General features: G+C 34.6%; 1 protein-coding gene across 1 annotated transcript in view; it reads left to right on the top strand.

Moving 5' to 3' along the window:
* Positions 1–1,791: 1,791 nt before the first annotated feature.
* LOC132700327 (neuropilin and tolloid-like protein 2) overlaps positions 1,792–14,944 on the top strand; it is a 240,454-nt gene continuing 227,301 nt past the window's right edge. The window contains exon 1 of the mRNA XM_060667560.1: positions 1,792–2,146. Coding sequence (XP_060523543.1) covers positions 2,110–2,146 — 37 coding nt within the window. The 5' untranslated portion in view covers positions 1,792–2,109. The remainder of the gene's footprint in view (positions 2,147–14,944) is intronic.

Raw genomic sequence — 14,944 nt, 5'->3', positions numbered from 1 at the left:
AACGATGTACTTTGAGACACACTACATTCAGAAAATGACGACTAAGATGTATTATATAGTTCAGTGTAGAGAACCAGTAGGGGCCGCCCAAAAACAAACTGTTTGTGAGCGATATAGTACCTAAGCTTGCATATTAGAGATATTAAAGATGGTGCTCAATCTAATCGAATGCCTTTGAGTAATCAAGCCATACAAAAACTTGAGTTGTTATTTACGTTATGCACTTGTTACTAAGAATCTTAATAAACGAGTTAGTTATTGCTTTGTAGCAAGTTTAAATTTGTTTTAGCGTAATTACCGCCGACACTGCGTGAAACAACTTGATACTAAAGTCAGCCCCCGCTCTGGTTTTCTGACGTTTTGGGAAAATATCACTCACATTATCTTTGAGGGGCAAATCACCATCCAAAATTGGTATACCAAATATCACACAACTATAAGATTTCACAAATTTCAATCAAGATTTGATAATTTTACCTTACCTAATAATAGGTTATTAGTTGGACTGAGGTGGCTTTTACTTTATTTGATAAAGGCACGGTAAATAAATCATTAAATAAATGTGAAAATCTAAACATTTTTTGTTCTAGTTTAATTTAATATACTGTGATTTTGTAATGTAACAATATTAGCATTTTCATAATTATATTATAAATAGTTAAATTAAACAAATTTGACAGCCGTTTACAGATAATGGAAGCCACATTCGACGCCTTTGGAAATCTATAATAGATAATGTTAGGCATAAATTCGTAAAACTAGAAAATAACTACGTACGAAACGTCACCTACACGTAAATTCAAACTTCATTTCATTGCAACTTTCACAGCATTGCGACGCTTTTGCTTTTAGTTTTTGTACTAGGAATATTTAGTACCTTTTAACTTTTAAACAGTCACTTTTCACACAAAAAAAAGCAAAAGCAAAAGGAGCATATGACGTATGTGAAACTGAAGTTAAAACTCCGCTACATTGGATAAGCGTTTATTCGTTATAACGTTGTAATATGGCTATTGCTACCTTCCATGATTGCGTAGTAAAGAATGTCACCTTATATGGAGAAAAACTATAGTAAATGATAACAACAATAAGAAACAATCTAAGAACGATCGAATTGAATTATATGCCTACAAGTATCAAGAACCGACAAAATAAGAACTGCAGAAATATAACAGAGTAGTAACAAGCAGACTAGGAAACAGAGCACTGCAATGTATGGTCACGACATAGGGGACGATCAGCACTACGATACAGACCTAACATTAACGGCGAACTCGTAAAGGAAAAATGCCGAAGAAGAAGGAGAAGAACAAGACCTAGATCTTTTATGTGCGTTTGAATCTGTATTGCCTTATCTTCTGTCGTTGTTTATGAATGATTCGCATTTATCAGTGACTTGTTGGGTCTCTCCTACGGTTTGATGACACCGGGATTAGAAAACTCGAAACATAGATCGCTTTGGAGCGCCAAAGTCATTCCGGCAAAATTTATTAGTTGCCCTTGGCTCCGTAACAGATCCATCAACCCACCAACCGAAGGCCCGGCGCACTTCCAACACGCAGACTTAAAAACGAAGAAAAATAAGGATAATCCGCAAAAACACTCTCCGCCGATACAAAGCACATTTCCCGCTAATACGCGAAAATATATCTTGTTGCGGGTTAAACTGTACAGGCACAGACTCTGCCGCATCGGGATTACACACACACACACACACACGCGCGCGCTCTCACCGAGCGAAGCTGAAGCTGGAGTCGAAACTCTCGCGTCAGTCGTCTCGCGGCACGAATTTGTGACGGTCGAGGAGAGAATTCCCGCGGGCAAAATTAGCCCGACGTTCGTCGTAATCTGCCCATGCGTTTTCATCCCGGACAATATTTTAGTAGGGCCGGAAGGCAACAACGGGATTTCACGTAACATGTTGTTGTTTCGTTGACTTTGGAGCTTGATCGAAAAATTTCTCTCGGTCGTATTTGACGTTTTTTCCGTCGCGTTTAGTGATAATTTTGGGAGCTTCGCGCGTCGTTTATAAATAGTTGAGTATTGTTCGGTGTCGGCGGTGAGATTTTAAATGTCGTGAGCCTGTTGTCCTTCGTCGATATTGTCCCCATGCGATCGGCCGGATGCGTTGCCTTCTTAATTTGGCGTGAGTATATTGTTCTTTAATAAAAAAGAAACACCCCTTGGATCAGAAAAATGGGCCCGTCTAAATGAGTTAAAAAATTATAAAAACCTCAAAGTCTCATCATCTTGGCCAAAAAAGTAATTACACCCTGTATAACTATTCTTAATCCCAAAAAAATATATATTCATAGGTAAAGAACATGACCTGGACGAGTCGGCTGATATCAGTGGCAGTGTTTAATAACCGGTTTTTCAGTGTGTTTTGAAAAAGCTTCTTACTGGAATATCATTATTTTTCTACACTTGTTTCGAAATCAACTTGTGGTCCTTAAATATTGATTTTGAAAAAAGTTTATGAATGTTTAATAAGTAAGGAATTCATTAAACAAGGAGGATTGGAAATCTGCCTGCTTGCAATAAATATGGTAAGGCAGATAATATATTCTCTTTATCAAAACTATATTGTTCGTACTTTGGATAAACTGATAAGAAAGCTGGAATAAGTCGACATTTCGGCCATTTTATTGCTTTTTTCAGGTCTGTAACAACTGTCTACTTATAAAAATATGATAAGACGGAAAATATCAAATTCATATCATATCCGTCTATCAAAACTACATTGCTTCTACTTTGTATAAAATGAAAAAGAAGCTAGAAGATGAAACCCATAAATTTATTAGCCATATGCCATGGAGTTATTTGTAAAATCGAATTTAAACACCGCAAAGATTAAGTACTTGGAAATTTAATTACCTTTAGGAAATTAAAACGTATAGATTCGAAAACAGATGTATAATTTACCTAGAGGTTCAATACACTTGCATGCTGTGTGCGAAGGATGAGTTGATTAGAGTTGAGTTGATTAAAATAAAAACTGTCAGACAAAAACAACTTAAAAAAAAGGAAGAATATCAACGACTCTAGGTTGGACTGTTATGAAGAGACACATGCAGAAATTGGTTTCAAAATTTTCTTTTCAAAAATATTCTAGATACTAATGTCATTTTAACTGATTTTTTAGTAATTTCATTGATATGTTTGGAAAAGTAATTTCGAATCGAAGTAAATGCTAAATTTATTCTTTACAACCATTTTATATTTATATATTGTATTTATACCATTTAATTAATATTCAGATTCATTTTGTAGAACTTGCACCAATTGCAAAAAAAATATTCCAAAATCTTTGGTTCACAATCTTGAACAGCTAATAATATTGTAAAAAATATCATGTCATCTGCAAATTTCATGTTAAACACAAAACGACCTCGAGGGGGAGGCAAGGTGGTCCACCAACACATTATGGAGCGTGCCCAGCTGGAGCTGCGACTATATAGAATCTGTCCCATGAAGTGAACCTGCTAAGCAGGTGGATTCAGATATCGACGGAACAACAAATGACAGACAAGACTAACTGGGGACAGGATAGCGTTGATTCACTCAAGAAGGAGACAAGGAGGAAGAGAAGGGAAGAAGGTGAACAACAGAACATATAGTGTGTAGTGTGTAGATGCTCGGCGGTGAGATAGTGGGACAATTATTCAAAAGCAAGTGCTGATATCCCAGAACTTAAAAATCTGAAGAACATATCCCTCCACAAAATAACGGACTTTCTTTGGTGGACTGAACTTGATGGGGGAGGTGGGAGTGGGAGAGTGTCGGCACAGACGGACTGACTGGTCGCAGCGAAATGTCGATAAGACTGTTGCACACAATAACCTAAAAAGACAGTGGGATCCTAGTCCTAATTTATCTGCGGCGCGTCATTGTCATAACGACAAGGCATTCAGACCTTGCGATCCATTATGGATAGTTTGGATAGTTCCTCATGCTAAATGAATTCAGCTCCTACCCCGTTGCCTCTATTGGTGCGCGGCTGATTACGAGACGCATTAGAGTTTTCTTCTTTTCTAAAGTCAGCCTTCAGGTGCTGTTATCGTCCAACTCAATGATATGAAGATCCTTCTTCGATGGCAGTATCCTTTTAGAATTCCTACCATTCGAAGTCGCGCGAGTCTGCCACTGATCACCAGTACAACCCTTGACAGTTCCGGTAAACTCTACTAGAGAAAACTTCCCTAACTATTCTTTTATTCACTTCGCTCTTCAGCATATTATCTGGTCCAGAGCTTCAGCCATTTCCGTGTACACAATGAGCGGGTTCCTAAATGAGAGTGACAGAATTACAATGAAATAGAAATGCCGAGTTCACCCTCACAGAGGTAAGAGCGTGAAGAGCTACTTGACTGTCATTAAAAATATTTGCAAGTATTCGATAGAGTGCCCTTTGCTGAGGTTTTCGTAAACACATAACCGTGTCGCATAAATCTCTGCTTGTGTAGAGATACCTAGAGGTACAGATATTTGTGCCCTAGACCAACTGCGATATATACCAGCTCCTGTCCGTGTGTCTTGTTTTGAACCCGTCAGTGTACCAGTGGGGACAAGAATATGTTCTCCAGTATAGAGCCAGTCGTCTTTTGTAGGGAATCTCGTCCTGTGTGGTGGAGGCAGATACCAATTGTTGGTAAAATGAAATCAAACAATGGGTTAAATGGCCGTGACTGCAGCTTCGTACAAGAGCATATCCATGTAGGTGCTGATGCAGCAAAAAAATAATTAATTGTTATAAGACAGTAGGCATATAAATGTACAGAAAAAGAGAACACTGAATTGAATTGAATTGAATTAATTGAATTATTGAATTAATGATTTTATTGAAACAAACGACATTTAAGAACATTTTTTTAATCTAATAATATGTTTATGTAGTTGGGGCCGATAAAGAATTTAGTCTATCAAATATGACAGCATGCCACATTAGAGAATCTTGTATTATGCATTTTAAGCCAATTTATATCCTTACATGCCTTCTTCCACGAATGTCGAAGATCAACCTCAGGCACGAGTTTTGGAATTCCTACATCTATTATCAGATTTCATTTAATTTAGTGACAGATTCGCATAAAATTTTTTAGTGTCGTGATTTAGATTAGCATGTTCAGCACTGAATCAATATTTAATTTTAATCCTTAAATCTGAATTTATGATCTAATAATAAACCTACGTTTTTCCTCAGTGTTTTTAAATAGTATATCACCCGGACTCAATTTAAGATAAATGCTTTCAAGAATGTCGGGCCTTAGTTTTCTGGACTAAGCAAAATGGCGACCGATTTTCTGGGATTAATCTTTTTTGTGACGAAAGGCCAGAACAGAAGCATAGTTATTGGTTTCAGGATGTAGCTATTATTTTAACTTAGATAATCATAACATTGATTAACAGTTATAAATATGTTCAGTTAACAACTTCGAATAACTTTATTTATATGCCAATATCTCCTTAATTCCTGATCTATTTTGAGAAAATCAATTCGAACAATTTAGAAATAAATCTAATAGTAGCTTATTATGACAAAGGCAATTATCAGGATGAGAAACCACCTGTGTGTTTTCGGCGGGCTTTTCGCCTCTTTTATCGAAGAAACCCAAAAGGATTTGAATATCTACTACGTAAATCCGTTGTGGATTCTTCCCTTTGCCGCAACGAGGAAATTACATTTACGTGTTCCAATCGGGCAACGTAATAGAATTGAAAATCAGATCTCCTACCCGGAATAACTAGATATACGCTTGTTTGATAATTTACCTCCGTTTATTAACATTATTCAATTTATTTCCAGGATATTTTGTTTGCTCAATGGGACGGTATTATTTAACGGAATTTTTGGATTGGATGAATTGCTGCGCATACGGTCCTAAAAATAAGAAAATGTATGTTTTTCGCAGTATAAGGCTTTATTTAAGGTAACGGATATTGCTTCTTCTTCTTCTTAATATTAGGTATTTCATAAGAATATTTATAAGGGTTTTTATAGTTTTACAAAAAAAATCATTAACGTTACAATATGTGAATATGACGTATATGACGTATATGGCGGCTATTATTATTTTTTTCGAATTGTATTATAAAAAAGCATATTCTTGAAAATTGAACACATATTTTTTGAGAATTATAGGAAGAATATTTCATGAACAGTAATTTTAATTTCCAGGTTTTTCCAAAATTACGTTTTAAAGGGCTCAAAACGAGTGCGCTCCAGTTTTACAAACACAAAAATAAAATGTCATTGTAGGAAACTTGAGTTTGAGTTTTTATTATTTTCAATAGGACCTTATCATAATAATGCTTAATGTAGAAATCCAATACTATCAACTTTATACTAAATTTTAAACTAATTTTAGTGACAAGGGCACGAAAAAAAATATTGTAAACAAATTATATAGGAAAAGGTTAGTTTTGATTAGTTTTATAAACACTGTAGAATTGATAACGGTAACGAAACTATATTCCTTACTTAACTACAACTTTACAGATACAATTAAATGTGGATCAGTTTTAGTAGCTTTTTACGAAATTAAATGCGACTTGGCAATACTGGATAACAGTAGATTTTTCTACTATTGGCAACAGAGTTGGCGCAGAAGCGTCAATACAGTGTTGTAACCTGCTTATGCGCGGTTTGGTTGTATGGGACGTCGTGCTATTGCTAGTCCGCGGTTGTTTTCGTTGTTGCGCATTTCTAGTGTTTTCTTTTGTTTAAGATGTATACCCGGCTTATTTTGGTGTAAAAATTGACCACCAAGAGAAGTCCTGGGCTCCTCATACTGTTTGTTCCGTTTGCGTTGAAGCATTAAGAAACTGGCAAAAAGGTAGTAAGAAATGTTTAAGCTTTGATGTTCCTTTGATATGGCGAGAGCTTAGGAATTACAGTGACTCTACTATTCTACCAGATGTAACCGTACCTACTGCCCCAAAAGAACTAGAAAACATCATATCGTCAGACTCAGAGGAATGTAATTCCGACCCAGTTGACTCAGATTTCAGAGAGCGTGAAGTGTTTAACCAGAGCGAATTAAATAATTTAATTAGAGGTTTGCACCTTCGAAAGGAAAGGAAAGGACTGCTGGCGTCTTGCAACAACATTCCTGATTTATTTTCAAAGTTAGGAAATGTGCCGTTTATAAAAGAAGAGGTTGTTTATTGACTCAAGTAAGCGTAGTTTAAAAGGCATTTTATTGCACAATGATAACGAACTGGCCTCGGTTCCCGTTGCACATTCGGTACATATTCGGTACATTTAAAAGAAACGTATGAAAATTTAAGACTTCTTTTGAAGAAAATAAATTACTAAGAACATCAGTGGTTGCGTTGTGGTGATCTTAAAGTGTTGTGCATGCTCCGAGGACAACAGGCGGTTATACAAAATGTTTTATTTGTGAGTGGGATAGTAGGGCAAGAGATAGACATTGGACTCAAATAGAATGGCCTACAAGAACAAGCCTTACACCAGGCAGCAAAAATGTATTCAGAGATAGCTCAGTTGATCCCAAAAAAGTTTTACTGTATCCTCTTCATATCAAGCAGTTTTTTAAAGCCCTATGTCGCGTCACCAAAACTACCCGTTTCAGCAACACGTCGATTGGTTGAAATAAAAGGCAGTATTTTTACACACAAACCTTTAATTCAGTAAACTCACCAAATTAGTAAAAAACAAATAACGTAAAAAAGTATGTACAATAACAAAGATAATTAGAGATAAGTTATAAATTCTACAAGCAAAGCCTCGAATTCGTAAAAACGAACCCGTCGGAAAAAATTGGCATTCGATGCCTGCCAAATCCTTAACGATACTAAAGTCCTAAAATTCAGTTTTCTAAAAAGTAAAATACATCTGTTTAACACAATACCTACTTCAAAAGCCACTTGAACCATGCCCTAGGAGGAACCCTTGTCTTCGGTCAGAAATTAATAGACAAGTGTTCGCAAGGCCGATCGTTACCATAAATAAAAATCATAAACTTTGACTTTTGAATAGGATTGAGAAAAAACATGTGCATCTTAAACTGAAATTGCTCTTATTCTAAAAAATACCATAAAATTGTTCCCTATAAATATTTACTGGCTCTAACACCCTAGACAAAAATGGACAGTGTTTCAAATATTTGTGCGACGATACCAGGGAAGATGGGGCATAACGGTGATGGCGGACTACTCTGGAAGTTAAAACGCTCTTAAGAAAGCCTAATATCCGTTTAACTCAGCCTGCGTTAAAAATGGGAGTTTTACAAATTCATATTCTTTTAAATTCGGAAATAGAGTGTTAGTCAGTGTTATTCGCGATATTTCTGTCAATTTCACTCACATTCCCTAGGTGATTTTCCTTTGGTACTTTCATTCACACGTATTTACAATAGAGCACCAGAAATAGCACATGCAAACAAAAAAAAATACATCCAATCCTGATGACATATCTTTAAACAAAAAACGCGTCGAAAACGACATAAACGGATCGTTAAATCGAATATCGCGCCGTCGGGCGTTACAATTCCATAAATTATCCCTGCGTTTTATTTTTCCCAAACCGTAAACGTGTAAAGCTAACGAGGAAATCGGACATCGGATATTACACGGGCTTGCACGCACGTTATTTTTAACGTTCACCGATTAGTTTTTATTGAGCGTTTCGATTAGTCCGTCACGACCATTTTGCGTATTCCGTTAAGTACGCTCATTGCAAATTATAGAGATTTCTGCTATCAACGACAAGCGCGAGATGATAATTAGCAATCTAAACAATTGAGGCATCAGCAAAACGTAATCACCGATCATTAACTCCACAAGTAAGCAAAAATTTAACAGCATCTCTTTAGATGTTAAGGAATTGAATGAAAAATCCAATTCTTCGGTATTTCGGCAATTTTACTGGCTTCTTCATTGCTGTAAATGAGATCACATATAAAGGCTTTCGACGCATCCTCACACAAAAAGTAATTACGACTTACATATTTATTTTTTCTGGACAAACTCAACAATTAGTAATTTATTAATAGGTCAGGGACAAGATAGAGACGGGTCAGGGAGATGTTGACCACGTGTCAGCTCATATCAGTGACAGTGTTGAATAACCAGTGTTACCGTGCGATTCGTTATGTCGAGTCGAAATCACTTGTCATTAAATGCACAAGATATTGTGAATGTTTAATAAGTATATAATTCGTTAAGCAAGAAGATTTGAACTTCCTACTCTCAATATTCTCGTAATTTCAAACTTCTGGACGCTGGCTGTTATCAACGACAAACGCGAGCCTATAATTAGCAACGTACGCAATCGCGGTATCTACAAAGGTCAACACTCAACATTAACTCTACAAGTAAAGAAAAAATTTACAGCCTCTCTTTTGATATTAAGGAATTGATGCGTTTTGGGCTTGGCTTAAAAAAAATCAAATCCTTAAAAATGGATTTAAATACTACAAAACAGGCAAAAAATAAGTGGTAATGGAATCACACAGATTGCGCGCTCGGAGAGTTAATTACATTCAGGAAATAAAAAGTATACATCCGAAAACAGGTGTATAATTTACCTAGATGAAACACACGATACAGTGTCTAACGAGGGGTACTGTATCTTTGAAAACTGGTTTGCAAATTATTTTCACATAAATATTGTCAATAATAGTGTGATTGTAAATAATAACTCAAGCTATCAAAAAAACTACCAAATTCGTGGAGTTCAAAAACTGAAATTCAATAATATCTGTTACAAGGTGATATTTATTTTGAATTCGGTTACAAGAAATGGCAACTTTGAAAGTGTTAAATTCATATGCTATTAAAAAACAATATGCATATGATAGTTTACCTGAACAGACGGGGGCCATAATGCCGCATATTGTTTTACGTCATCCTCCATAACATTGTATATTCAACCTCATAGAACATTTGTGGTAAAGTCTGTTCATAGATATAAGAAAGTGACTAACTGATACGAATTAAAGAAAGACCCGGGCAAGCTGTAAGAATGAAAGAGGTCCGTACTTTGCTTAGAATTTAATTATTTGGGGTTTTGTTAGGAAAGATACTAAACAATATTTATTTATTTATGTATGTATTTATGTTTAAATCTAAAATAAAATTACAAATTGTTTTTATTACCTACTTAAACTACTTAAAATTATTCACATAATATATCAGTATCACTATCGCTATCATCGCCTGTTCTAATTATTATTTGTTCTATATTATTTGCAATATGGATATACGATTGTTCTGCATTTTCTATATCTTTAACAGAATTTGCCCAACTTTGTGGAGGGATGTTAAAAACTTCGGTTTCTAGAAGTTTGAGCACATTGGAATTAACACGGGGAAAAACATTGTTACGACGAATGGCAGATTTCAGTTGGTGCCAAACATGTTCAATAGGATTAAATATACATACATATATGGAGTTAACACGGGGAAAAATATTGTTATTGGCCTTTGTTGTTCTCTGTAAATCCTAATTTTTTGTAGATATTCCAGTCGCCATTTCCGAATTCTAAAATATTCCATTAAAACTTGCCTTTTGTCAATTTTTTTAAATCTAAAGCCCATATGTTGAATGCACTTCCATAAGGTAGTTCTGCCACATTTAACACCGGTTTCATCTTTTTCAAGCCTCCTAAATAAGATATCTAATGTAGGCACGCTTTGGTCCTGCTAAATTTTACTCCGTATTATATCTTGATTACTTTCATCTACATTCGAGAAAATTTCTGCATCCCTTCTTATTTTCCTCGCTGAAATGGAATTATTCATAATTTTCCATACAGTTGATGTTGGAATTTTTCTTCTAAACATGCTTGCACTTGCACTTGCTGGCACCACGTTCAATGCGAGTCAAATAAACATTGTTTATAACATCCTTAGTCCCAATAGAATAGTGTTTTCTACATTTGGGCGGGAGCATCTCCTGAGATACACTAGACTCGCACATATTTTGCATAATTCGCACACGATCAACACACGCTGTATTACAAACGAAATAACAATGATTACTAATAAACTTAAACTAAGTAGTGTACCCAACCAAAGAATATTAAACACAGGTAGGTATAAAATTATTTTCTATTACGGACCACAATTTTAGATGAATTTAAATTCCGAAACTTAAGCTAATAATCTTGTTAATCCCATTCAAAAGCAATTGGTCACTTTCTTATATCTATGAACAGATCATACCAAGTAAAATCAAATGTGGGAGCAGAAAATGTTATCCCTACTTTAAGTCCGAGTGTTATATATTTAAATAAAAACAATATATCTGTTGACAGCTGGAAAAATGCAGCATAGCACATTTTAAAAATTGAAGATTCATACCTTTGCATGCAAAATAATGTAGAGTCCATTGTAACTACTCTTAAAGCCGAATATGAGAGTGAAACAGAATAAGATTTTGAATTAAAACGTACTTATTTAGGTAATTACTAATAATTTGTATGTATTTAGTGTAATGTAATAGTTAATCTTTATGTTGTTAAAACACCTCACAGTTCCTGATACACTGACAGCAAATTATTTCGATCATTTGTATACTTGAAAGCGTGTTTTTAAATGAACCAACTGAATTTTCCTTATCATGAGTATCGTACATATACAATTACATACATATATAATTAACCAATATCGCAAATAATTTGTATTGTTTCATACCCATTCGTTATCTTTTCACCGTTTTAAGTATATACGATCTCTTTTAGAGCCCTGTAGAAGGCAATAAAATTGCCTAAACGTCGAGCACATAAGAAATTGATTTTTCATAAAGCTAACTAGCCAGAACCCAATAATTTCTTAATATTAACTGCAAAAGTTTTTGTAATTTTAATATCTAGATCTCCGTTGGATCCAGTGATGCAGAAATTGGGCGTATACATGAGTTAGACACGTACATCTGTAAAAAACTACTATTTAGATATTAAACTGCTCAAACCCAACAAAAAAAGCTGAGCTTTCGGATATGTTTGAGCTATGATCAGAACCGGTAATCTATTTTAAACCGGGTTTATAATTATATTTGGCAGCCCATAATTTGCAGAACAAGCGCCTAGTTAGCAAATATTCTGCTATTTAGGGAAGCCCCGTCAGAGCGAGGGAAATTAGTTCAACTTTTGGAAACTTCCCACTAATCTACGACTATTAGAATGGATTTCTAATTTTTGACGTCAATAGTCTGCAGCAAAATTCACATGTCAATAATGCCAAACTTTTGATATAATTTTATTTTCAAAACATTGACAAAACACCGTTATTTAATAATTTTCAATCAGGGGTAATTTACTAATTGACTTTGGACCAAGAAATGTATTCAATTTACACATCTTGGGAAAGGGGAGTTAATGGGCCTTCATGTAAAATTCAAAACTACAGGCTTTTATGCCAAATCGGCGTTTGAAAATAATCAATTTTTTACTCCTTTTTCAGGTAAATTTTGAAATCTGGCCAGAGTGTAATTTTTTTACAAAAATGTATTTAGTTCTGTAAAAACTGCATACGATGTCGTCAAATATTCTCGGTTTTCTATTTCTACTACAGGGAATCAAAAAGTAGCAGGTGTTTTGTTTCTTACCATTGCATGGCTTAAGAAAGAAATGCCTAATTGGAAAATTGGTACCTGTAATTAAACTCGCAAAATCTAGTGACCGATAAATAGAGGTTGCATTTACACACAGTCCCATCGCTGTCGATCATTTGCATACGAATTCGATGGGTAACGTTCGGCAGGCACAACACATCATACAGAGACAAATAGTGCTGGTTAGTCGTCAACCCATCTCAATTAAAATCAACATTTACACGGGTTAATATACTAAAGTGCGACCATGACCACGTGAAAATTTAATCAATTGTACGTCAATCGTGGACAATCAGAGCTTTGCGAATAAATCGGGGGTATTTTTAAAGTACGTTGGCTTGCCAAATTGCGTTTAAATCAGGTCAGGGATTCTCGGCGACGGACGCGCGGTATTTGGAAACATTGCAACTGAAACGAAAGTCGAGATTTGTCGAATTCCCTTATAAGAGGCAATATTTCTTTCTATTAGGTGTTTCGTGGTCCCGAGTATGTATATTTAAAAATCGGCTTATTGGAGGTGTCCGTTTAGAAAATGAACAAATTGTAAGGCAAATTTATTAATAACGCAAAACTAATTAACAGTGAAAAAAGAAAACTATTTAAAAAATTAGGTACACTTTAAAAGGTCCTTAGCACATAAGAACATAAGAATTCGAACATAATTTTTAATATTTTCTTAAGTTATGTTTATTACTTTGTCACATCCTTCCACCAGGAAATCCTTCCATAAAAGAATGTAGTCTTCTAGATCCTATGATATCGATGCATGTAATATATTAAATAGCGTTCAAAACATTTATGGCCTTACCTATTCTCTGTTTCTTAATGCGAGAGAGTTATAAAATGTAAATTTTCCATTGACAGGAATCATAAAACATAAACCTGGGTGTTTTTACAATATGGTAGAGTCTGGTTTGCAATTGCGGTTTCAAAACATGCATTATTAAAGGGCAAAGGAAGAAACCTAAGTTTGAACATGAACTGCCTCCAGGTTCAGTGGTTTATATGTCCTAAATTGCAGATGGCAATTCCGTCAAAGTAATAATCTTACTGTCATCAACTTTCTTCTATAAATTCTGTAGGTTATGTACACTGGACAGCACTCTGGACGCGGCATAAGACAACAATTTGACTTCTTATTAAACAAAGTTTCCGATTCAGACCCAAGTACATTCTTTGAGACTAGATTACTGATCGAAGAATCTTCATTGCCTGTAAAACTGAACGAGAAAGAAAAAAAATGGAAGACAATTAAGAACAAGAAATAAAAATAATAAAAACGGAAACTGAGAGTGATAGACCTAAGAATAAAAAGGCAATTCTCAATTGTCTGATGGCAGTTGCGTAAGCTGGATACAATGCAATATGTGTAAGCTTTGGGTGCATAAAAATTGCACCGAGTTTGAGGATGGTGTTTTATAATTGTGGCTAGTTCCAAATGGCGCCAAATTTAAAGTGAACCAGTCACTGGATACGTGTTTAGGTGTTTTTTTGACATATTATTATTGGAGAACTTAGAATCTTATGTTTTACAGTTCGGCTTTTGTTAATGTTGTGTCGTATAAATAATAAAAAATTAAACACAGATGGAGGTATAGAGTTATTTCCAAGCAAATAAAATTTTATATATATAAATAATAATTTTATTTGAACGAATATGAGTACTACCTCCAGTTTTCACACTGCGTTTTTTAGCTGAGGTGACCAATTCAAATAATAATACTAAAACAAAATAATTATTATACTTACTTACATATTACAACATATGCAACTTGTGTAATCACTCCTGTTACACTCATTCTTTTTTCTTCACCGTGTGGATATTTTCTTTCTGTAAGGCAAGCATAGTTTATTTCTTTTTTCTTAAGCTGAGAACTTTTCAAAATTCCTAAAATTCAATAATATAGTTAAGTTATGGTAAGTACTTAAATGTTTAATAAGTCCATGTCAAATGGTTTGTGAATATGTCAAGTTCTTTTGGACACTTCAGATGTAGAGACGATGTAGGTATTTTGTTTTTATATGTTTTATGTTATATGTTTTTAGATTATATGTGAAAGTTCCAAGTTACAAACTTAGCAAGTCAGTTTATTTTAAGACGAAAAGTAAAATAAAACATGTGAATCGTAACCTAGAAATATTAAATAAATATTACAAGCTTAAGGGCCTGAAATAAGTAATAAAATGCTTTAACAACATAAACCGCTGAAACTCGATTTCGAATAATAATTAAAAAAAAAAAAGTGCAAATATAGGGGAGCCGTTCCAACGAAAATCCAATTTATTCTGTCGATGCAGATACTTGCTCCAAAAGAAAAGTTTCCGTTTTAAAAGGACACAATTATATACAATGTCAAACTAATG

This window comes from Cylas formicarius, unplaced genomic scaffold, assembly GCF_029955315.1.
Source record: "Cylas formicarius isolate icCylForm1 unplaced genomic scaffold, icCylForm1.1 PGA_scaffold_10__41_contigs__length_53128322, whole genome shotgun sequence".
NCBI lineage: Eukaryota > Metazoa > Arthropoda > Insecta > Coleoptera > Brentidae > Cylas > Cylas formicarius.
The sequence above is the reverse complement of the archived record's forward strand: the minus strand, read 5'-3'. Positions and strand labels throughout refer to the sequence as shown.